Source organism: Halichoerus grypus, chromosome 4 (genome assembly GCF_964656455.1).
Source record: "Halichoerus grypus chromosome 4, mHalGry1.hap1.1, whole genome shotgun sequence".
Taxonomy (NCBI): Eukaryota; Metazoa; Chordata; class Mammalia; order Carnivora; family Phocidae; genus Halichoerus; species Halichoerus grypus.
The window spans coordinates 63,182,878-63,206,891 of record NC_135715.1 but is presented as its reverse complement, the minus strand read 5'-3'; the positions used below and the strand labels follow the sequence as shown (position 1 = coordinate 63,206,891).

The window sequence follows — 24,014 nt, the reverse complement described above, 5'->3', positions numbered from 1 at the left end:
GAGGAATTCTTAATCTCAGGAAAAAAACTGAGGGTTGCTGGAGTGGTGGGGGGTGGGAGGGATGGGGTGACTGGGTGATAGACATTGGGGAGGGTATGTGCTATGGTGAGCGCTGTGAATTGTGTAAGACTGGAATCACAGACCTGTACCTCAGAAACAAATAATACATTATATGTTAAAAAAAAAAAAAGAAGAAGATAGTAGGAAGGGAAAAATGAAGAGGGGGAATCGGAGGGGGAGATGAACCATGAGAGACTATAGACTCTGAGAAACAGAGGGTTCTAGAGGGGAGGGGGGTGGTGGGATAGGTTAGCCTGGTGATAGGTATTAAAGAGGGCACGTACTGAATGGAGCACTGGGTGTTATATGCAAACAATGAATCATGGAACACTACATCAAAAACTAATGATGTAATGTATGGTGATTAACATAACATAATAAAATAAAATTTAAAAAAAAAAGAAGAAAATCCAGTTAATTATTAGTTGTTTACTGAAAGGAAATAACATTTTTTTGCTACTAGGTTTTGATCTTCCTAATACTAGTGTGCCTTAAGAAGTGAGTGTTTAAAGCTATCAAAAACATCATAAATTATATATAGAGTTTCGTATAGAATTAACAGCACTATGATCAAAGTCTTTACTTGAGATTTTTTTAGACCTTTTTTAGTCCCTTTTTTGAACCATGAATTATTAACTGAGTTAGAAAGAAAATGAAAAGGGTTTTGATTTGTTCTAACTAATCAATATTGCATGCCCTAACATGGACAGAAAATTTGACACCTGCATGTCTTAATTGCATTCATGTTCACTTTTTTAAAAAAAAGTTTTAAAAAAATCACTTTTGAAGTGGTGATTTATGCAGAGCTTGGGTGTACTAATGAATTTTTCCTTTTCTCATACTAGAGCCTTTAGATTTTCTTACAGAGTTAAAGAGCGAATGGGGAAGTTTGGAAAAAGCTCTTTCCACATGACCAGAGGACTTTGTCCTTAAGCTAAGGATGTGTGCTCAGGGTACAGTTCACTTCATTCCTTCCTGATGAATTAAAAGGTTGTTAGGGGTCAGAGTCGTAGGAGTAGACAGGTAAAGAGCTTGCAGGGGCTTCGCTCCTTCCCTCTGTCGAAACATCACACATGCGGAGGTAGCAGTCCGAGCGTGGTCCACCAGACCTCTGGGCTCTTTCGTTTTAAGTTAAGAAACATTTGAGCCATTACTGAATATTAAACCCTAAGCAAAGGACTCTGGGAAGCTAAGACAAAAAAAAAAAAAAAAAACCAATCCCAGAAGTTTTCCGCCTTCTAGGAAAGGTAGCCACACAGAAAGGCACAAAACTAGGCAGAAATTGGGGAAATTAGAGCAGAGTTAGAAAAAAAATGCTAAGGGGGAATAAAATGTCTTGAATTTGCTTCATCTCCTAGTACCCCTTTTACAAGAAGCTACCCTTAACTATTAAATCAGATTTTCCCCTCCTCAGATGTCGGGTTATAAGCAAGTCACCTTTCAGAACCGTATGAGCCAAGGGAGCTTGTACGTTTCACATCTGTCAAATGGCGTCACAGAAATTCATGGGGTGTTGATTCCAGGACCTTACATCACTTGAGCTTATTCTTTCATAAAGTCATTTTCTTACATATGATGCTTGTAGACTTCATAGCACAAACTTGGTAGACCTCTTAGAAGATGGAAAAACTGTAGAGTCCCCCTGAGACACATGAACATTACATGCCACTGTGGAAGCTACTCTTAGCTGTGATCTTGATTTTAAGTAGCTTTGGAAATAACTACTTACTTCCTGGCCCAGGTCAATAACGGTGTATTGCGCGAGCATCACAGAACAGGATGATACTTGGTTTATTATGTTGTCTGTGCTGCGTCATTTAGGAGAGGAACTAGTAAAATGGGTGAATAAATTTTTGAAGTTGTATGTTAGTCAATCACTGAAAACAAACTACGCCGGTATATTTGAGAGCTAGGACAGAAAGCAAAAGAAAGAGCATTCCTGAGGCAGGATAACTTTTCACTATGAATAAAGGTTTCAGTTTTTATTAGATGTTTTCTGTTCTAATTGCTTTCTGGGGTCAGACGACTGTTATTTCAATCTTTGGGATTTAAAATGCCTTTTATTATTTTTTTCTTTCAAACTCTGGAGAGCTTAAAAACAGCCTGTTATATATTGCAAGAGGTAAGAAAAGTTAGCCAGAGGAGGGCAGGGAAGTTCTTTCCTCCAAGGGCCGCCCTCCAGGGAGGGAAAGAGTGTGATTTTGGTAGTGCCAGGAAATCTTTCATGCCTCAAAATATCTCCCTTTCCACCTGTCATGACGTCTGACATTCCGTATTTAGACAGTCACTTCTTTAGTGCATGAACATGCAAATACCACTGGGAGGGACAACACCTTGCTATTATTATAGCCTCACTCTTGCACTCTGTCTGGGTAAGGGATCAGATTTCTGTGGGACAGCTGAAATCAGGGGCTTAGAGATAGAAGAAATCAGATATAGCACTACTTCCCTTGGAATTAGGAAACCTAAACATGGTTACAGAGAAGTAAGAGCCAATTGAATTTACCATAAGTAATGAGTCACCAATCTCGCCTTAGTAATGAATCTTGTTCTTGGGTTATTTTCTAGCTGACATTGACGACATGAAAATATGCTACGTTTTAAAAGACGGGGCCAATGCCACAAGTGATATGTTCCATTTTACAGTTGAAGATGGTGGTAAGTATTCACTCTCCTATTACTATAAACAAGGAGAGTGACTTTTATTGGTTGTTCTTTGATGACTTCACTACAAAAAATCTGTATCAGGTATCCTTTTCAGCTCACCTGAATTTATACTGAGTGAATTTGTCATTTGCCAATAGATAATCTTACATTCTCAATCTGACACAGTACTACTCTGCAATGAGTATAGATAAATGTTCCGGTTACATTATTTTTGTCTTAGGATTTGTAATGTGCTAAAAAGAAAGACCTATGTAAATGGGATCCCCATGTCCAGTTGTTCAGAATATGTTCTGCATGATGCTGCCTGCTTGAGGTGGCAAGAGGATGTTGGAATCCAGCCCAGCTCCACTCTCAAGCCATGCACCTACCCACATGTGTCTGCCCAAAGGGGGTGCCTTTTGCTAATTTGTACTTGGGTGCTGTGTGGACTAATGCTGATGAATAATAGCATTCACCAGGAAATTAGTGCTAAGCAAATGTGTGTTTTATCTTACCAATCTCAGTATGTCTAATGATTTTCTTAGTTTGGGGAATTTTGTGACTTAGTCTAGCTAAAATTTTCCTCAGTGGGGGTGCCTGGGTGGCTTAGTCCGTTAAGCGGCTGTCTTCGGCTCAGGTCATGATCTCAGGGTCCTGGGATCAAGCCCCACATCAGGCTCCTTTCTCAGTGAGTAGCCTGCTCTCCCCTGCTTGCTTGTGCTTGCTTTCTCCCTCTCTCTTTCTCTGTCAAATAAATAAATAAAATCTTTAAAAAATAATAATAAAATAAAATTTTCCTCGGTGAAGTCTGAAGAATACTGTGCTCTGAGTCTCCCAAGCAATGTTACTGTCGCTGTCCCCCAAAGCCCTGAGTGCTGCTCACTCTCTGTTCAGCTCTCTTCCTAATCCTGTAGGTAGAGAGAAAAACTGGCCACTTCTAGATTCATCATAAAGATGTCTCTGTTCTCTCATGCTCTCAGGAGAAGCAAAAGAATCTCAGGAAGTACATGTGTTGTGTGAACAGGACACAGGAAGTGGGGGGATATGGGGATAAGAGATGAAGGAAGGAGAAAAGAAATGATTCAGATCCAGTCACCTGTTTTCTTATGATGCTTTTTTTAAAAAGTACACTGTTATGTCATCTACCTCAAAAGGATGACATGCTTACCCTCCATATTTTGTGAAGCATTAAATAGCACTTGTTTAAAATATCATTGGACATAATGTGATCACAGCTCTGAAAAATGGCATCTGCTGGGTGCGTGCAGGAGAGGCAAAAAAGGATGTTAATTTCGGTTCAACTATTTGATTTTCCCTAAAGGCCGGATGTTTAATAAATTTGATGCCTTTATTTTATAGTAACCAAATCATAGTTTAATATTTTATGTATTGATAAAAGGAATCTTTGTATGAAACCAATTTCTAAGAAGGAAGCCAATTGATAAAGAATAATGTGCTTATTGAATCTTGATGCTCAAATGGGAAAGTCTACTGTCAGTAAACTTTAGAGTGGAACTCTGAAATAATTGAAATCTGCATAGTAGATCCAAATTTGTAGACTAAAGTATTGGCTTGAGGCACCAGGTTTGTCACTTAGAATGACTGAATATACCCCAGTAGCAAAAGTATGATTTTCTTTAAAATTACCCAAAAAAGTTTGAAATCAAATAGTTACAATTCTAAGATATTATAGCTTTTACTTTTTAAATATTTTGCTTTTTCAATCTGACACAGCGCCACTCTGTTATTCCGCCCATTTCTTTCCTTAGCTGGAGAGATTGGTAGCATGTGCTTTAAAATTGTGATTTGTACTTCAACCTTAGAAAACATTATGCTGTATCGTGTTTCAAAATATTAAATGAGCAGTGGCTAGTTGAAGAAACTGGGTTTATTTTTGGATTTGCTGAAAATATGGCTGAGCGTCTAAGGGTTGTGTTTATGGAAATAGGAAATACATCATCTTCAGGAGCTTTTTTAGAGCTGGAGTTTCACGTGAAAGGGAAACATTCCAGAGATACTGTTCTTTAACTTTCTTCTAGCCACCGACATGGCATTACTTATGAGGCTTGGGCAGATTCTGGCCAACTATCTATGGAACAGAATCTATCTTAATTCACCTGGTATTAGAAAACTTCCCTCTGGCAGAATAAACTCAAGAAACCTGCAAGATTAAAAAATAAAAATTCATGTATGTATTTCAAAATTGTTTTTTAGGATTTTTGCACTGTCTTGTAAAATACTCTAACATTTGAATGAGAAATGCAATACTATTTGAAGGGTATCTTGAATGAAATTATGTCTCTGGGAATTATGAGGTATTTTGCCACACAGAAATAAAAAAATATTGGCAATATTTGTGGTAAGAGAAAAAATAAAGCTATCCTTCCTTTCTATAAAAATAATGTTAAACTAAGAGTTTTGATTTTTTGATCCAATTATATATATCTTGTTCTTACAGTCAATAATTTTTTTAAAATACAGTCTAGAAAAAAACCTTTTTGTATAGACTATAATATGAACCTTTATTTTCAAAATCTTCACGTTTAATAATACAAATTTTATGTAACAGAATACGTGTTTATGAAGACACATATATGATATGTTTTGACACTCCTCAAAGATATGTATGTCTTAGGAATTATGGAAGGTACTTGAATCCTATGAAGAAGCATTATTCATGTTTTTTAGTTGGAGGGATCCAGGTCTCAGAAAAGCCAGGTGACTTCTCCAAATACATCCAGACCTCTGTCAAGGGTAACTTACTCTTCCCACATAGGTGATGACACACTTCTTGGACCAGTGGGTTTGGCTACCGAAGTCAGCCATAGTGATTTATTACCATCTCTTTTATACAAAGATAGTAAGCATATCCATAAACCGTCTCCATGAAATACATGAAATGCTTCCAGTATTTCACATCTGGGAAGCCAGTTATAGCACCATGGCCTAAAATTAAGAACTGTCTACTCCAATTCTCTTTCCAATCCTTTAAATTTACCTTCTTCAAGTCCTCAAGAGTGCTTTTAGAGGGACGCCTGAATGGCTTTGTGAGTTAAGCGTCTGCCTTCGGCTCAGGTCATGATCCCAGGGTCCTGGGGATTGAGCCCCGCATCAGGCTCCGTGCTCAGTGGAGAGCCTGCTGTTCCCCCTGCTTGTGTGCTCGTGCTCTCTCTCTCTCTCTCTCTCTCAAATGGATAGATGAAATCTTTTTTTTAAAAAAAAGTGCTTTTAGGACAGTGACTAAGGAAATTACTGGAGCAAGCATAATCCTTGAATAACCTAAAAAACTAAATATAACTGTTACTTTCAAGAGTCAAGAAGAGATTTAGGAAAGCAAAGAGCGGAAAGCTCTTGTTTCAGATTTAATTATACTATCATAAAAAACTAGCTAGCCACAGAAATCTTGTTATGATGTAGTGATGGATTTGGACCACCCATCACTAACGGGATGGTGCTTAGGACAGGTTACCACTTTTTAGCTTGGGGCTGTTACCAAATGGCAGGACTGAAGAAGAATAGGCAATGTCAGGATTTTACTTCAGGGAGTGCTACTGTGTTTGGATTTAATAAGCGTTGGTTGATATAGCACATGTTACACACACACACGGAGAGAGATTCTTATATTTTAGGACTCTTTCAATTAGATCTTAAACCTTATATAAGATTTATGATTACTTAGGCAGTTTGTCTTCATAGCATTCCTATCAGCTTGGTAAAAACAAACAAAAACATTACTGTTCCTTTTTGGCAGATGAGGAAACAGTCACAGAAATAGGTAATTGACCTTCCTCAAATTTCATAACCAGGCAACTAGAAGCCAGTCTGAATCCCAGGATTCTTTCTGCAAGCAGTAACTTCCATCCTTATTCAGGATAGGCAAAGCAGGGAGTTAACTCGGTGTTTTCTGGGTTCTCCCGACCAAGGTTTTAAAAATATTTAATGGTGAGAATGAAATAGGAGAGGATTTGTCCATAGGCAAAAAGTTATGTCTCTTATATAGTGTGAATTTTTATTTTAGAATTCTTTAAAGGCCACCGTGTACTCAAATTTATAGGATTATTTTCTAATATCATACTGTAATTCTTTTTAAAAAATACACGTGGAAAAATATTTAGTCTTTCTAAAGTTTGAATAAACACAAATCAAATCAACCTTACAGTACCATTTTTTGTTTTATCAATTAAATTGCAAAGAAACTTAAAAAAAAACCACACTTAATATGTGAGTCCTTATGACACAGGTACACTTCCATAATGTGTGTGAAGTTGTAAAGCGAGAAAAGGCTTTGGAAAAATCTGTGAATAAGTAGTTGGGAGTCCTGCAGGATGTAATAATCCACTTAAGATATATGGCTCAACGGAAGCAAAACCTTACAGCCATGTTCATGTCACCATATACTCAAAGAGCAATCTGGAAATTATTCTCAGTGCCCAATAAACATAGAAAATGCTTTTTAGTAATGGCAGTTCTTAAAATATTACGCAGTTCTTAAAATTTTAAATTACACAGTCTATCATAGTGTAATTCTTAAAATGAGCATTTAGTAATGAAATACAGTTTTTGGAATATTGGTAAAGAACATGAAAATAGTATATCAAAAGGCCATCCATCTAGGTACTCTGGGGCCAGCGATCTACTATATGGTTACAATTTATAAATTATGATTTACAAGGTCAAACCCTGAGTTGGGAAATGTGCTCTCGTTATCCTTGGCTTCAGCTAAAGAGCCATGTAGCAATCACCTGCGGATTCAGCAGAACCATCTTCCATTTCTTTTTGTTTCACCCTTCCTATCTTCCTAAGGGGAACTCAATACAAAAATACTACAGACCTGGAAAAAACATCCCCATTTGATAATTGCCTCTTTGAAGTCCAATTCCAGATCTAGTGCTCCAGAATTTTAGCAGAAGACAGAAGCGTGCATTCTTTTATCCTGCTCCTAATTGAACATATTCTCTGATTTTGTCTCAGCCTTTAAAGCCCTTTAATTTTCCTATAAAGTATTCTAACAGGAAAGTGCTTCTGTCCCTTTTTAGTCTTCTTTCCAAGGAACTTTTCTAGCTCTTTCTTGTGATTCGAAAGCTGGTCTCACACCACTGTTCCTGTTGTGTCCTGCCCTCAACCCTGATGAACTTCATCACTCTTCGACACCTGACCCAAGTGGCATTTCCTCTCCAGAGCTGCTCCCGACATCGTGATGACAAAGTTAGCCACGCCCTTCTTTGTGCGTCTATCCCTACAGCCACGCCCTTCTTTGTGCGTCTATCCCTACAGCCACGCCCTTCTTTGTGCGTCTATCCCTACAGCCACGCCCTTCTTTGTGCGTCTATCCCTACAGCCACGCCCTTCTTTGTGCGTCTATCCCTACCCTTATCTACAAGAATGTTGTATTCTGGTTATTTGCTAATGTGAAGACCTCTATTAGTAGAGAAGGAACTCCTTCAAATCAAAAAAAGTGTCTTTAATCTTTGTACCACAGCGCCTCCCCGGGGTTGAAAACAGGGTAAATATTTAACAAATATTAAAATGAATGAATAGATAAATGGGAAAAAGACGCTCCCTTTTTGTATAAGGATCAATTACATCATATTCTAAGAAAAGCTCTTTGAAACAATTGCCAGTGGACCTCGACATTCCTTTAGAACATTGTCTTATCCTAGCATTAATTTAAATCCCTGTGGCACCAAGAAAAATTTTTAGTAAAGCTTTCACATTTTTAAACACATGAAACCAACTGCTGTGAAAATTCTTTTGAAACTTTCAGTGAAATACACTGAAGACTGAAGAGATTCTCAGATTCCCAGTAACCACAAGTTCGGAGCTTACGTTATCCTTAAAGAATTCTTTCCAGGAAAAAAAAAAAAAGTTGTCAGTATCTTATATCAACAATTGTACATCTTTAAAATTTAATGGGTAATCGATAATTTCTATCAATCAGTGTAATTTTAAAGTCAGCACCACTACCTTAAGTATTTTTAATTACCCCGGTTTTGTGCCTCATGTGATAAGAGACGGAATGCCAGGTAGAGTAGAAAGCTCTTACTAGCAGAAAGTATACTCAGTCCCCGTTAAAATGTCATTCTATAAATTTTTATTAGATTCTTGTTTATGTGTTTAAGTTTCAAGCCCTCAGCATCAGATCCAAGACCTTTTTTTTGATGGGCATAAGAAAGAATTAGGAGATGTGATCATCCATCTGGCTCGATACACTGAGTAGGAGGAGCCCTAGTTTTTTCTCCATTGTGAAAATTGGTTTGCTGCTTCCTCGTTTGACTTCCCGTGTGACTTGGGCGCGTGGCTGGAGAGAGTGCCGTCTCCTGGTTTGGCATTAAAACTGAGGCGTCAGATATGATATCTGTGTTGGCCATTGTAACGTATCTGGTCCAAAGCCAGACATTTGTTGCCTCTGTCTTTGATTATGTCTTTTGGTGCCCAATTTTTCTTTCGCCAAGATCCTTAATTCATACGCTATTGAAAGATATAAATAGCATCTTGACATAATAGGAGAAGCTGCCCAGTCAGTTCTTTATATGAAATGTCAGTTAAGGACAAGGCTTTCAGATTTTTATTCCGTATTTGATGACTGACTACTGAGACACAAGCAGACGGGAAGCTCTTCGCTCTATTTAGAAGGAGCACAGATTTTTGCGTGAAAGTGACCAGTAACTCAGGGTTTAAGGCACAGTCATTATTGACAATTAGCTGGAATTGAGAGCAAAGCCTGGAAAAATAGAAATAAGTGCAGTAAGTCGGAAAACGAGGTTTGAGGACAAGCATTAAAAATTATACAGACATATTCAGCCTAGAGAAAAAAGCAAGCATTCTTGGCAATAAAATTAATTGCTAGTGACATGAGAACCAAAGGAAAGATATCAGTGCCTTAGGGAGTTATAATAAGATGGTGAAGTCATGTCAGGCACTGAGACAAATATTTCTAATCTGCGAGAGAGCGTAAGATCTGCTAGAATACAGGTCCTGGGAAGGGCTGTTAGTTACTATGGCTAAACATTTGTAAGCCTTTCTCTTTTTCAGTGAGCAGTTTAGAATGGTTCAAGTCATCAAGGTCTTTCCATAGCAGAGCCCTGCTTTTAGCAGGTACCTGTACTGTGTCCATGAGAGAAGATATACCTTTTAAATAGAAAAGTATAAAGTAAGTGTTATCAGTTACTATTCTTTAGGTTCATTCCAAAATTATATTTCCTATGGATATACTATTTTATTGGCTTTAATTTAGAGGAAAATTTTCTTAAATGGCTAAATCTTCTGGTAAATATGAATCCTTACTAGTCACGTTTCTAGAGGCTTAGCATGATTCTATTTTTACTCGCAAAATCAATGATAGTCACCTTTTAAAACTAAGCAAATCTTTTATAGGTAATTAAAATACCGTATCTCAAATCAAATATTTATGTGTGGTGTATATTACGTAACTCTAATATTCCCATCCTTTCTTTTTAAGTTTGCTCTGGGTGGCTGGGTGAAATAGAAGGTGGTATTCAGTGGTCTAGTACATAGTTGTAATTGATATGATTCTATATTTGCTAGAACTTATGCCAGTCCAAAGAGAATCAGAATATAATGTAGGAGGAGGGTCAGAGTTTCTCTGGCAAAACTTATTTGCTATAAAGAGGTTCTCTATTCATTTATTTATGGAAATTATGCAACAAGCATTTTGGGAGCACCCACTATATTTCAGGCATCTACTGGATTCTGGGAAAATAATGATGACCATAACAGTTGTGATCTTTGACCTGAGGTTCTGATAGGCTCAGATGATAAAATAGTAGACAAATAAAACACTTATACAATGTTTGAAGTATTAGGGAGGTTATCATTAAATCCGAGAAAGAGATGCAGCTGTCAGGCATGGCTTCTGAAGGGTGATATTTGAGCTTAGACTTAGGCTGAGATGAAGCCGCCACAGGAAGAAGGGATAGAGAAATGTTCCAAGCTGGGGAGAAAGCACGTGCAAAGGCACTGAGTTCTGTGTGTTCAAGTGACCGGAAGAGCATCAACTCTGCTTAACAAAGCAGAGTGCCACACGAGGTGATGCTGGAGAGCTAGACTGGAGCCCGATGGTGCAGAACCTTATAACCCCGCACAGTGATTTAGAATTTGTTCTAAGGCAAAGCGAACCCTCTCCCCCTAATCATATTAAAGCAAAGGAGTGACATGGTCTAATTTATGTTTTGAGAAGATGACTCTTACAGCCGTAGAGGATTCAGGGGAAGCGACAAGGGGGAAAGGGAGAGTAATAGGAGGCTGGTGCCGTAAGACAGATGTGATCTGGAAAGAAGACAGGCTTGATATAATTTTGGATCTCAATCTATAGGACTTACTGACAGATTGGATTATGGGGGAAAAGGGGAACATAAGCATAATTCTGGGTTTCTTGGCCAGAAGAGAGTGGTGGTGCTATTTATTGAGATGGAAGAGACTTGGTGGGGGGGGCATAGAAAAAGTTTCAGGGAGGAAATGAAGGGGTCATTTTGAACATATTAATTATGAGATGCCTTACTTTGAAATGTGTATACAGGAAGGCCAGCCTATTGACCCTGCTTATCTTCCCGTCCATCAGAGGAGTTAGGAGCACAGCCAAATATTGCTTCTGCCCTTTGCAGTAACGGCGACATGACCCTGCGCTCAGTCACTGAGTCTTTCTTAGCCTCGGTTTCATTTGCCAAGTGGGCCAATAGTCGTCCTCTAGCTAATAAGGTTCTTTTTGAAGGTTAAGTAAGATAATTCATGGAAGTGGGATCATTCATGCAGCACACTTCCTGCCTCTGAGGAATGACTGTGCAGGTAGCTAATGTGCTTTTGAGGTTACCTCTCGGACGCTTTCCAGGGCTTTTCTTTCAATTTTTCTTTCATTTCTTGCTTATTTCCCCCCTCTCTCTCTTTTCCCCTTCTCTCCTTTTCTTTCTTCTTCCTCTCTCTTATCTTTCCCACAGCAGCTGTTTCGAAAATTTGATTGTTTTTGTTTGGAGAGATGGGATAAGACAGGGATGCAAGTGGAGAAATGGGGAATGCTTCTGCAATGCTGAGTTTAAAGGCTAATAATGCTTCCAAAGTCATTTTGCCATTAGCAAGGAGCTACACAAAAATTTTCATTCAGCTAATACTAAAGAGTTTTCCCTGGGGTCAAATAACGGCAAAATACTATCTCTTTTTTTTTTTTTAAAGATTTTTTTAAAATTTATTTATTTGACAGAGAGATAGCACAAGTAGGCAGAGCGACACGCAGAGGGAAAGGGAGAAGCAGGCTCTCTGCTGAGCAGGGAGCCTGATGCGGGGCTCGATCCCAGGACCCTGGGATCATGACCTGAGCCGAAGGCAGCCTCTTAACCGACTGAGCCACGCAGGCGCCCCCAAAATACTGTCTCTCTTGAGTTCAGTTTATATGTTTTATTTCTTTTTAATAACTAGAAGTGTAAATTTTATAGACTTGAAAGTTAAATAGAGTAACCAGCTTTGATTTAAAAAAAAAAATAGAACTCTGAAACATCTGGGGTTAGCAAATGTGAGGCTCCAATGTAGTTTCGACTGCGAATCTAATACACTGAGCCGTAACTAGCTGAAGACAGGGATAAAATAAACAAGTATTAAAGCCATGTGTCTTTCTGTAATTATCCAGTGAGGTCCAAAGGGACAAATGTCACACCTAATCCTGATTGCAAGTAAGGAAAAAATAAAATTTAGTGAGGCTTAACTTCATGAAAAAGTGGTGAGTGAGCAACGCACACAAATAAATACAAGTGTTTTTGCTCTTGCTTCACAAATGTAGATTGCTATCTTAATGTGCATTTTCCTAGGAGCAAAAATGTTTGTGTAAATGAGAAAAAAATAATTTTCTCTAATACTCTGTTTTAGAACAGTTAGTGTAAACTTACTGAAATTATCAATTTATGAATCTCTTTCTGCCCATAAGAACCAAAAAATCAATTGCCAAGTAGCTGTGTAGGAGTAATTTCTCATTGAAGGAATAAATGCCATGTAAAGGAAACAATGTAGCTTCAGAAGTTTACATTTAGAATTCTTCCAGTGCTGTTATGGTAGAAGTTTCCAAAATGAATTATTCAGTCCTGGCTAGGAACCATTTAACGTAAGATTTACTTTTTGCAAAGGGTATCAGTATCATTGGTACCAAGAAATTAAAAGAAAAAGATGAAGGGAAAATAATTATAGCGCTATGTTTGGTTTTCAATTTAGCACTATTTTTTTTATTCTTCATGTAAATTTTGAACTAAGCTGGGAAAATAACTCCCTCATTAGTAGCTTTTGATGAAGGAAGCCAAGACACAATTCTCTTTCTTTTTGTTTCAAGAGAGCTCTCACTACATTCTTCCAAGCTGAGACAGCAGAAGTACTTACTCTCCATTTTTTTTTCCTGCTGGTTAGCTCACTTCAGAAAGGTTTAATTATTTCATCTTGGTAATGCCCCCACCAGCTACGTTTAACTCCACTTATATGACTGTTACAGGCGTGAGTTGAGAACACAGAAAACAGTGTTCTCAAGCTTAGCTCAAGAGAGCCACTTGAGAAATTGAAAATCAAGTGGTAAAACTGGTCAGTAGACTTCAGAAATGCAGGAGACAGAAAAGAACCATTCTGTGTTCCCATAATTCTTCTCTTACTTCATTTTATGTAGAAGTAGCCCCAAATAAAGGGCACCGCATCCTTGCTATAAAATTAAGAAAGGCAGGGTACATATAACCATTTCAGAAATTATTATTAACCTTTAACAAAAAATTACCCTTGCTGCCTAAAGCTCAAGAGTCATTTTGTTCCACCATGCATGTCCATCCGGTTACTAAATCCAGTTAATTTTACCGGCTTCCTGAATTCCTGTTGAATCAGATTCCTTCATTAACTTCATTCCTGTTGATCCGTTAGAACCATGTTGAAGTTTATCTTAAATGACTGAATAGATATAAACTGCTTAAATATAAGGACTGGCACAGAGTAAGTGCCAAATAAATGTTAGCCATTTCCCCCACTATAATATAATACCGTACCTTTGAGAGCCAGGATTCTTATCTTTGCTTTTCATTGATGTATCCTCAGTGCCTGGCACACATAGATGCTCAAGAACTATTTATCGAGTGAATGAATACATTTTCCCTAATGTGATTTTCCTAATGGATTTCTTTGTCTCTCACGACTTTCCCCTCTGATCCAGGTATACCATTTCCATAGTTACCTAAAAATACAAATGTGATTTTTAAATTGTCTTAAAAAAACAAAACAAAAACAAAAAAAATTTCTGTCTTCCCCTCTGCTGCCACAGTTGACTTTCTAGCATGCAAATCTGATGCCATCTTTATTTTCCAACTCTCGAATTGTGTCTTCTTAAGCACCGGATAAAATTCAGACCCTTGTTGATGTACACACTGGTCACTACTGATCTATCCAGCTGCGCCGCCTACTCGGGGTTTCCACACGTGCTGGGCTAGTTCACGTGTCCTGCCTTCTCTCTTTCTTCCTGAATATCCTTCCTCCTGCCTCCATAAGAGACTCAGTCTGGATAGCAGTTTCTTCCTGATTTCTTCTACTCTTGTCCTTAGGGTCAGACATCACCTTCTCTGTTTTTTTTTTTTTTTTTTTTATGTTGTGTTAATCACCATACATTACATCATCAGTTTTTTATGTAGTGTTCCATGATTCATTATTTGCATATAACACCCAGTGCTCCATGCAGAACGTGCCCTCTTTAATACCCACCACCAGGCTAACCCATTCTCCCACCCCCCTCCCCTCTATAACCCTCAGTTTTTCAGAGTCCATCATCTCTCATGGTTCATCTCCCCCTCCGATTCCCCCCCTTCATGCCTCCCCTCCTGCTATTTTCTTCTTCTTCTTTTTCTTCTTTTTTAACATATAATGTATTCTTTGCTTCAGAGGTACAGATCTGTGATTCAACAGTCTTGCACAATTCACAGTGCTCACCATAGCACATACCCTCCCCAGTGTCTATCACCCAGCCACCCCATCCCTCCCACCCCCCACCACTCCAGCAACCCTCAGTTTGTTTCCTGAGATTAAGAATTCCTCATATCAGTGAGGTGATATGATACATGTCTTTCTCTGATTGACTTATTTCGCTCAGCATAACACTCTGCAGTTCCATCCACGTCATTGCCAATGGCAAGATTTCATCCCTTTTAATGGCTGCATAATATATAGACCACATCATAACCACTCATATTTGTATTCAGGGATGATATTCAAAATGTTTATGTATAGACCCACGTACGATCTACATAGTAATTTAAATCATGCCAATTGATTGATATATATATAAAGTTATATATACACATATATATACACATAAATACATATACAGTATATGTACAGTACATATGAATGTGTACATATATACATTATATATAAAATTGTTTACCAAGTGATAGACATGGCAGCATAAATAATATACTGTATAAGATTGTTAATATACTGTGTAGTATAAAATATTATATATGTATAAAAGTGCTTACCAGTATATTTTTATAGTACATATTACTCACCAAATCACTAATAATTTAAGTGTATTTTATTTTGATGTCATCTTTTATTTAAAGTAGCTTCCACAAACTAAAAAATACCCTTCCTGGGCCATGATTTGACATGAGATCAAACTTTTCTGAGGACTTAGCCCTTAAACTGGTTCTTGCCAAGGGGCTGGTAACTCCAGTTGGTAGAAAATTGCTCTTAACATCAGTGATACTGTTCATGGTATTAAATCTACTCCCAGATTTTTTTGAATTCAATCAGTGACATCCAAATTATTTCTGAGACTAAAAAATACAGGACACTTTTATATATTCAATATCACTATTTATAGACAGAGTTATAGAAATTATTCGCTAGAATGCAAGGTTAGTGGAACTTAAAATTTTAGGACCAGTGAGAGGCAGTGTAATATGTTGGTTAACAATATGAGCTCTTTGAGGCTTTCGGGGTTTGAATCTTGATCCTGCAGTTTTAAGTCTTTCTGTCTATCTGTTAATCAGTACAGATGGCATTCTCCATCTTAGAAATTGGTATATCAGCTCAGAACGTACCACTTTGTGCTGCAGTCCTTTATATACAAGCTTCTCCCCTGCAGGGGCTACTTCGTATAGATCTCCTTGTCCAGTGCTAGTCTCCACATGGTACTTAGTAGGAGGCCAGTAAATATTTGCAGAGTGAAGCCATGAATAAATGCTAAACATAAATAAATGGTTTCTACTTTCTCTTAAAGTTGTAGGTGGAATTATTTCAGAAGTGAGGAGAGGAATCTAAAGGAAAACAGAATAGTCTTACCAGTTTAAAAAATGTAAAATAAATGGAAGCTGGTGTTTACTTTTAAATATCTTTCAAACACACATAGGTGTATACAAACATATGTTTTTCCAATATTCTTTACATAGAGTTTATGGTGACATCAAACTCTGTCTTGCTTATTATAATATGGAGTTTCTCTTCCTATGGATATGTTTCTAGGTGAGAGATCTAGCTTTTAGACATTTCAGCATTTGTAGATGCTGAAATTTCTTCGACTTACTTATTATAATAAGCAAGCTGGATCTTATGATTTATGTTAAGACACGATTGAGAATGGAATGAGTTTATACCCTACCTTAATAGACTCACTCTTATCCCCTTTCTGCTACATGACTTTAACAAACTGAGATAACAACCAACCCTTTCCCCACCCATCCCCCTGTCCAAGCCCATCTGAGTCTATATGTGGTAAAAGTCACCATTCCTAAAAAAGGCACCGAGTCAATTAAATGACATCCGATATCTATTTCATTTAATTTGGGAGAAAAATAACACTGTAAGAGATAAAATGGATTATCAAAGCATTTTATATTGGAGATTTTTCTAAATAAATGATGTTGCTAAATGATGTGAAAATGTCAGAAATAAGTCATTTTTCAAGATATCCATCTTTGAGTCTCTATTTTCACCTGCTTAACTAAATATTCACTGTACAAATGTATGTGCTGAATGTGGTGAAGACCATCTGTTATAGCCTTCAGAATTATAGATACCATATAGCATTTGATTTTGAGATTTCAGAGAAAGGATTGTCTTTTAAATAGAAAATTCCCAGGGTGCCTGGGTGACTGAGTCCGTTAAGTGTCCAACTCTTGATTTTGGCTGTGAGATCAAGCCCTGCTTTGGGCTATGCACTGGGCATGGAGCCTGCCTAAGATTTTCTCTCTCTCTTCCTCTGCCCCTTACCCTTCTTCTCTCTCTCTCTCTCTCTCTCAAAAAAAAAAAAAAAAGAAAATTCCCAAAGTTTTAATATGTTGATCAAATCACCATTTTATTATATTCATATGCAGATAGTTTTAAAAAGTCTTACCACTTAACTAAAAAATTAAAAATCACTTTAGAGTTCTTAAAGCAGTTTTTTCTATAAAAAACTGAAGTGAACTGAATCCATGTAGTTAAAAAACATGGATTAAAAAAGCACATTCGACACTTTGTTATTACTATTCACAAATAATCGACAGTAACCACAAACAGTTGTAAATACAGTGGCTTACCTTGTGAATTTCTGAAACTGAATTTAGGAATCAGAAGCAGCAGGGCAGACGGGGTGTATACATTGGCTGTGGTTAAGGGCTCTTCTGCAATGTTCTAGAAAAACATGATTCTGACTTGTTAGGTAGTTGCTTAATCCCTGGTGATTGTGTTACTTGGCCCAAGATTTTTTTGTTTTATTTTGTTTTTGTAAGTAATAGATACAACTGAATTCACGATTAAAACTCCTTTGAATCAACAAGGGTAGTTTAATACAGTTTCTGCCATATTCTTATTTCTTCCCCAAGGATAATATACCATATAGACTAGGGGTGCCTGGTGGCTCAGTCATTAAGCGTCTGCCTTCGGCTCAGGTCATGATCCCAGGGTCCTGGGATCAAGCCCCGCATCAGGCTCCCAGCTCAGCGGGAAGCCTGCTTCTCCCTCTCCCACTCCCCCCTCTCCCACTCCCCCCTGCTTGTGTTCCCCCTCTCGCTGTCTCTCTCTCTCTGTCAAATAAATAAATTTAAAATATATATATATATATATATATATATATATACACCATATAGACCCCCTTTTAATATTTTAATGATCATTTAGTACCTTTATTCATTAGAATTCAGAAAGCATTTTGTATGCATTTCTGTTCCATCAGTTACTTGAGGCAGGCAGTTACACACACACACACACACACACACACATCTCGAGTGCGAACCTTGTATATTCATACTATTTGGGAACCAGTTTTATACTTTAATAAATTAGTAACTTTTCCTGCAACTAGCTCCCAAATTGGCCTCTTAAACAATAAGATGACAAGGGCTGGGAATATTTTATTATATTTTGAATTACTTCCAGATGGTAACTGAATTCGGCACTTAATTCTTACAGTAGTTAAGGTGCTTTATCAGATGCTGTTCTTCTGTTGTCCCCATTTCTTTTAATGGTATGTCTGTCCTCTCAATCATCTGAACCTCTTTTAACTTCCCTCCCCCCCATCCTCCCCCTAACCAGTCCTCACAACCTGCTGCTTTTCATTCACACACTCTTCTTGGACCCTTTCTGTGCCTTCCGTGGGCTTCACCCAAGTACTAGGAGTCGTTGAATCATTCCACTTGTCTCTAACTCATCTCCCCTCTCCAGTCTCCCTACCTGCAAGTTCTTTCTGAACAAAATGCTTCACAGAGGAAGTCTCTGCATTTGTAATTGAATGGGATTTGGAGTTCATCCTGGATTTGGACTCGGAAAACTTAGGTCCAGCTCTCCGCTTTGCCACCTGTTACCAGTAGACAACAGGCAAGTCCAGTAAGCTTGCCTTTGTTAAGCTTCAAGTCCCTTAAACTTCTATTTTCCCATCTTTAAAAATGAGAATGTAATGATGATGGAGCAGTCTCTCAGCTGTGTTCCAGGGAGTATGTGATACAAGGAAGGTGGACATAGAATGTAATGAATCCATGATGTATACTGTTATTATTGATGTATCTTTCTTTGGCATCATTTTTTTTGTCACTCACCTGCTCAAAGCCTTCAATTTTCTTCCTTTATCTACTGACTAGATTGTGCTGTAGGTTATGCAATTACAGTCAGCCACTCTATGGCCCCAACCAACCAACCCTTCCTTCTCTATCTTCCCCTGTTTACCTATATTCCCCCTCAAATGGATTTCTCACCATTACACCTACTTATAATTTCACCAATCAACACAGTTATTCATGTTATACCTTTTTTAAAGTATGATTTCATGTTTCTGTACTTATCTTTAAAGATTTATTTATTTTAGAGGGGCAGGGGAGGGGCAGAGGGAGAGGGAGAGAGTGAATCGCAAGCAGACTCCCTGCTAAGCGCAGAGCCCCATGCAGGGCTCGATCTCACGACCCTGAGATCATGACCTGGGCCTAAACCAAGAGTCAGACACTTAACCAACTGAGCCATCCAGGAGCCCTGCTCTACTTATCTTTAAAGGACCACTCATGTCTTAATGTCTATGAAACTTGTCAGATCACTCTATCCCAAAGCAAGCTCTTCTTCCCGTATTTAGACCAATGATTCTCAACTGTGGGTGATTTTGTCCCGGAGAGGCTATTTGGCAGCATTTGGAGACATTTTTGACTTATCAAATTGGGGTGGGGGGCATCTAGTGGACAGAGAAGGTAGAGATGCTGCTAAGCATCCTACAATGCACAGGACAGCCTCCTACAGCGAAGAACTGTCTGGTCTAAAATGTCAATAGTGCAACTGGTGAGAAACTCTGGTGTCTCCTCTCATAGAATTTATTATAACCCTCTAGACAACAAGATTTGGCAGGAGAGTGTAATAGCCCTGATTTGTTTCTAGATCCTAATCATATTTTAAAATCTGCCAACAATTACTTCTAGTGGACAAAGTTTTTTTTTTGAAGATTTTATTTATTTATTTGACAGAGAGACACCGCAAGAGAGGGAACACAAGCAGGGGGAGCGAGAGAGGGAGAAGCAGGCTTCCCGCTGAGCAGGGAGCCTGATGTGGGGTTCGATCCCGGGACCCTGGGACCATGACCTGAGCCAAAGACAGACGCTTAACGACTGAGCCACCCGGGTGCCCCAAAGTTGGTTTTTTTTTTTAATAGAAAGCATTTGTTTTCCACGTGATTTGAATATTTGGAAGCCTCCTTTTCTTGCTCATGTCAGAGACCATTATAAATCTACTATCTTTTTTCCTGCACTACCAGCTTTTGCTGTTTTTCTGTGATCCATTCTATTAGCAGTTTGTACAATATGCTTCGCTATTTTCAATCAAAAATGATGCATAAGTGAAGTAACTCAGACTGAGAAAGACAAATACCATGATTTCACTTATACGTGGAATCTAAAAATCAAAACAAATGAAGAAACAAACAAAAAGCAGAATCAGACCTATAAATACAGAGAGCAAACGGATGGTTGCCAGAAGAAATGGGGTAGGGGGGATGGGCAAAATGGGTCAAAGGGAGTGGCAGATACAGACTTCCAGTTACAGAATGAATAAGCCGTGGGAATAAAAGGCACAGCAAAGAGAGAGAAGAATGTAGTCAGTGGTATTGTAATCATGTTGTATGGTGACAGATGGTAGTTCTACTTGCGGTGAGCATAGAGGGACATGTAGACTTGTCGAATCACTATGTCATACACCTGAAAATAATGTAAAATTGTGTGTCAACCATATTCAGATTTTTTAAAAATTTACTTAGAAAAATACATAAGCAAAATTTTTATCAGCTTGCATCCAGCTAATCCTATACTGCAAAACCATTAGGAAACATCTTTGGGGTTCCAGAACATCAACACAGCATATTTTCATTATAAGCCTTCTTTTGTATCTTACCTTCCCTTCCCCGTTTCCTCACGCCTACTTCCACCTCATTGGCTCAGGAGTCATATCTGCTCTTTCTTGTCCTCCTAACACGTGTCTGCACGCATGCACATGTGCACACATACACATGCCTGTGCACACAAGTTTTAATGAGAATCTTTTTTTATTTGTCCCCAGTGGTGTGCATCCAGGTAAAGAGAGCTTTTGTTGTAAATGACTTTAAATTCCTTAGGTTTGGAACCACAACCAAAGTGTGGAAGGAAGAGAAAGATATTAGCTAAGCTAGCTATGATGTGCTGCCTGAAATTACCCAGAGCTGTCATGTCATAATAATCTTCCTGTCAATACAAGTATGAATGGCCATTGTCAAGGGTGTTAAAACTGATTATTAGATAGGGTGAGACTGGATTAGATATTAATTCTAAATTTCTGGGATTTAAGCTTCACTTGAGAAAATGATCTTTCAGATGAAGATTGCTAAATCCTTATCTTGATAAATATATAAGAACTTAAGAGCTTTTCCTTAAAAACATTTCCACTTTACTACCTGAAAGACTATTACAGTGAGTTTTCATCAATAAGATTTACTTAAGGTTTTCTTTTTGCACAAGTATACATATTCATCATAGGAGAATTCAGAATATAGAGCTAAAAATAACAGAAATCATCATAATCTCACTAACCAGGGAAAATCATGATGAGCATTTAGCTGTGTATCTTTCCATATCACGTGTTTTACCAAAAAAAAAGGGGGGGGGCATCATTCAACATATACTAGTCTGAATCTTGGCTTTCACATTTCATACCATGTTTTGCATATCTTTCTAGAACAACAAATAAAGATCTCCAATGGTTTTTAATGATGGCTTTGTACCCCACTGTATAATTATATTTCACAATTTATCTGAATAATTGCAGACCTTTTTAAAAGTCTATATTTTTAGGAGATGAATTATTAAATGACTTTAATGCAATTAATATGACTAATTATGGCACTCCTGTTCCAGGGTGAAAAAATATTTTTAGATCCATCTACATTCTCTCTTCCACTGCTAACAGGTGGAATCAAGCTGCATTCTTATTGCTTTGAAGAGTTGATGAGCCCAATACCCTCTTTGGCATTCCTTTTCCCTCTTAGTGTTAATGGAAAGAAAGTATGGGTTGTAATGATCTTTTGAACTTTGAATTCCTGGCATGCTTATTCAGAGCAACTACTAACTCAGAAGTCATTTTCCATCCTCCAGTGATAAGCTGTACATAAACAGAGTTTCCTTAATATTTGCTAATGGTTCTTGTTCTACCAGTTTCTCTCCCTTTCCTTCAGTATAAAAAAATCACACTAATACATTTAAGAGATAATTTTATAAAAAGTATTAGACAATTATCTGTTAATTACATACCCTTAACGTAGCCATCATTGCAAGATTTATGGTGGCCATTTGGTAGTGGGCCAGCAGAATGAAAGAAGAGAAAGGGAACAGTATGTATTGAATACTTTCTATGTGACAAGAAATTTGCCCAAGTTAACTCATTGACTTATTATAAGAACAATCCGTGATTTCTGTTATCTCCATGTACTTAGGAAGAAAGCAAAACTCAAAGAATTGAAGTAAAGTTCTCAAAATTATTCTATTAATTTCCTATTGCTGCTATAACAAATGGCCACAAACTTAGTGACTTAAAACAACACAAATTTATTATCTTATGGTTTGGAAGTCAGAATTCTCAGGTGGGTCTGACTAGGCTAAAATCAAAGTGTAGGCAGGGTTATGTTCCTCTGGAAGATCTAGAGGAGAAAGTGTTGGTTTTCTTGCCTTTCCCAGTTCTTAGAGGCTGCCTACATTGCTTGGCTAATGGTCCCTTTTTCCATCTTCAAAGCTAGAAGTGTAGCATCTTCAAAAATTTCTCTAATGCTGACCTTCTGCCTCACTCTTCCACTTCAAAGGATCTTTGTGGTGATATTGGGCTCATCTAGATATTTCACGACAATCTCCCCATCTCACACCTAGCTCATGAGCACCCTTAACTTAATATGCAATCTTAATTCCCCTTAGTCACACAAACTAACATATTCACAGATTCTGGGGATTAGATTGCAGATTCTTTGGAGAGCCATTATTCTGCCTGCCAAAATCATCTTATAAGCCAAGTGATGAGTCAGGTCCAGGTTTGTCCACATGTTGGTGGAAATCGAGGGACACAGATAGGTCCTCCTATGCAAAAGTATCTAACCCACTGCCTGCCATAATACCTGAGATTGCATCATTAGAATTAGTTTCTTTGAGGTTCATATGCAAAAGTCATCAAGAATTTCTAAGAATTTCTAAGAGATCTTCAAGAGAAGATTTATCAGCAGCTTACTGAGTACACAAGAAGTAAAGGAAAGGGATTAAAAAAAAGGTCATTAAAAGGGACAGTGTAATGATGCTAATTTCTTTCTAGCCTATTACATCATTTGGCCCACAGCTAGTCTTAGTGGTAGGATTTCCCCATTACTTAGGGATACATGGCATGTACAAACAGCATTGGAACTTTTCTTTGATGTATTTTCTGTATTATTAATCCGTATTTACGGCTATCTTGTTGATACTTGACAGTTTAAAGAAAATCAAATGGCCCACCACCAATTATAATTGAGAAGGAAGTTTATCTACAGAGATTGACACTAAGTGTAGTCAATTCAATTGGACAAAATTTTGCTAAATTCTTAGCCTGTGCAAGCCACATTGCTTAAGGTTATAGGGCTTACAAATGCTTTAGCAGATTCTAATTGTGTCTCTAATTCTGGGTAGATACTGACATACAAAAGTCTATATTTATAAATTCAGACCAGAGTGATCTAGACAAATTAAAGAAAAAAGTTACCTGATTCACACCCCTATAAAATTGGGTACCTGGCCCCAGGCAGGATCTCTGAGCCTGAGCTAGAATAAGGTAAGGATAGGTTTCCAGCCCAGAGCCTAGGGGGCAGAAAGCTAAAATCCTCAGTTGAACTGAATTGCCAATTAAAGATGCTGAGAAGTGTTTTGCAAATACTTTATGAGGCAAAATGACAGATCCTAAAGAAACCAGGAAGGGGCAACCACTCAAAAGGGAGGGAGAAAGGCTGAATCTGGACAACATAGGGCCTGTTGACCACCCTGGGGTGAGGAGGGAGATGTTAGGGCCCTCAGAACTTTGGGGTCCAAAAGAAGGGGTCCTATTTCTAAGATGTATTATCCCTCTCCTCAGTATGGATCCTGTCCCAGTCAGGGTATCCTTCACAGCAGAAGTAGATGGAGATATTTCTGATCATGGCTTGCATGAAAACAGGTGCTAGACTAGGAAAGTCATCATGTGTTTGTAGGTCTGGAAGAAAAACAAATTCTTGTTGGCTGACCGTGTACTGAAATGAAGTCCAGACATCCCCAGGCCTTGAGGAAAGTGAAATAAACTGACAAAACATCGGAAGAAAGAGAGTCACG

At 38.0% G+C, this 24,014-nt stretch overlaps 1 protein-coding gene across 1 annotated transcript in view; it reads left to right on the top strand.

Annotated features, from left to right (window-relative positions):
* The window catches only part of FREM2 (FRAS1 related extracellular matrix 2), a 162,216-nt gene that overhangs the window by 8,072 nt on the left and 130,130 nt on the right, over window positions 1–24,014 (top strand). The window contains exon 2 of the mRNA XM_036090816.2: window positions 2,629–2,718. Coding sequence (XP_035946709.2) covers window positions 2,629–2,718 — 90 coding nt within the window. The remainder of the gene's footprint in view (window positions 1–2,628; window positions 2,719–24,014) is intronic.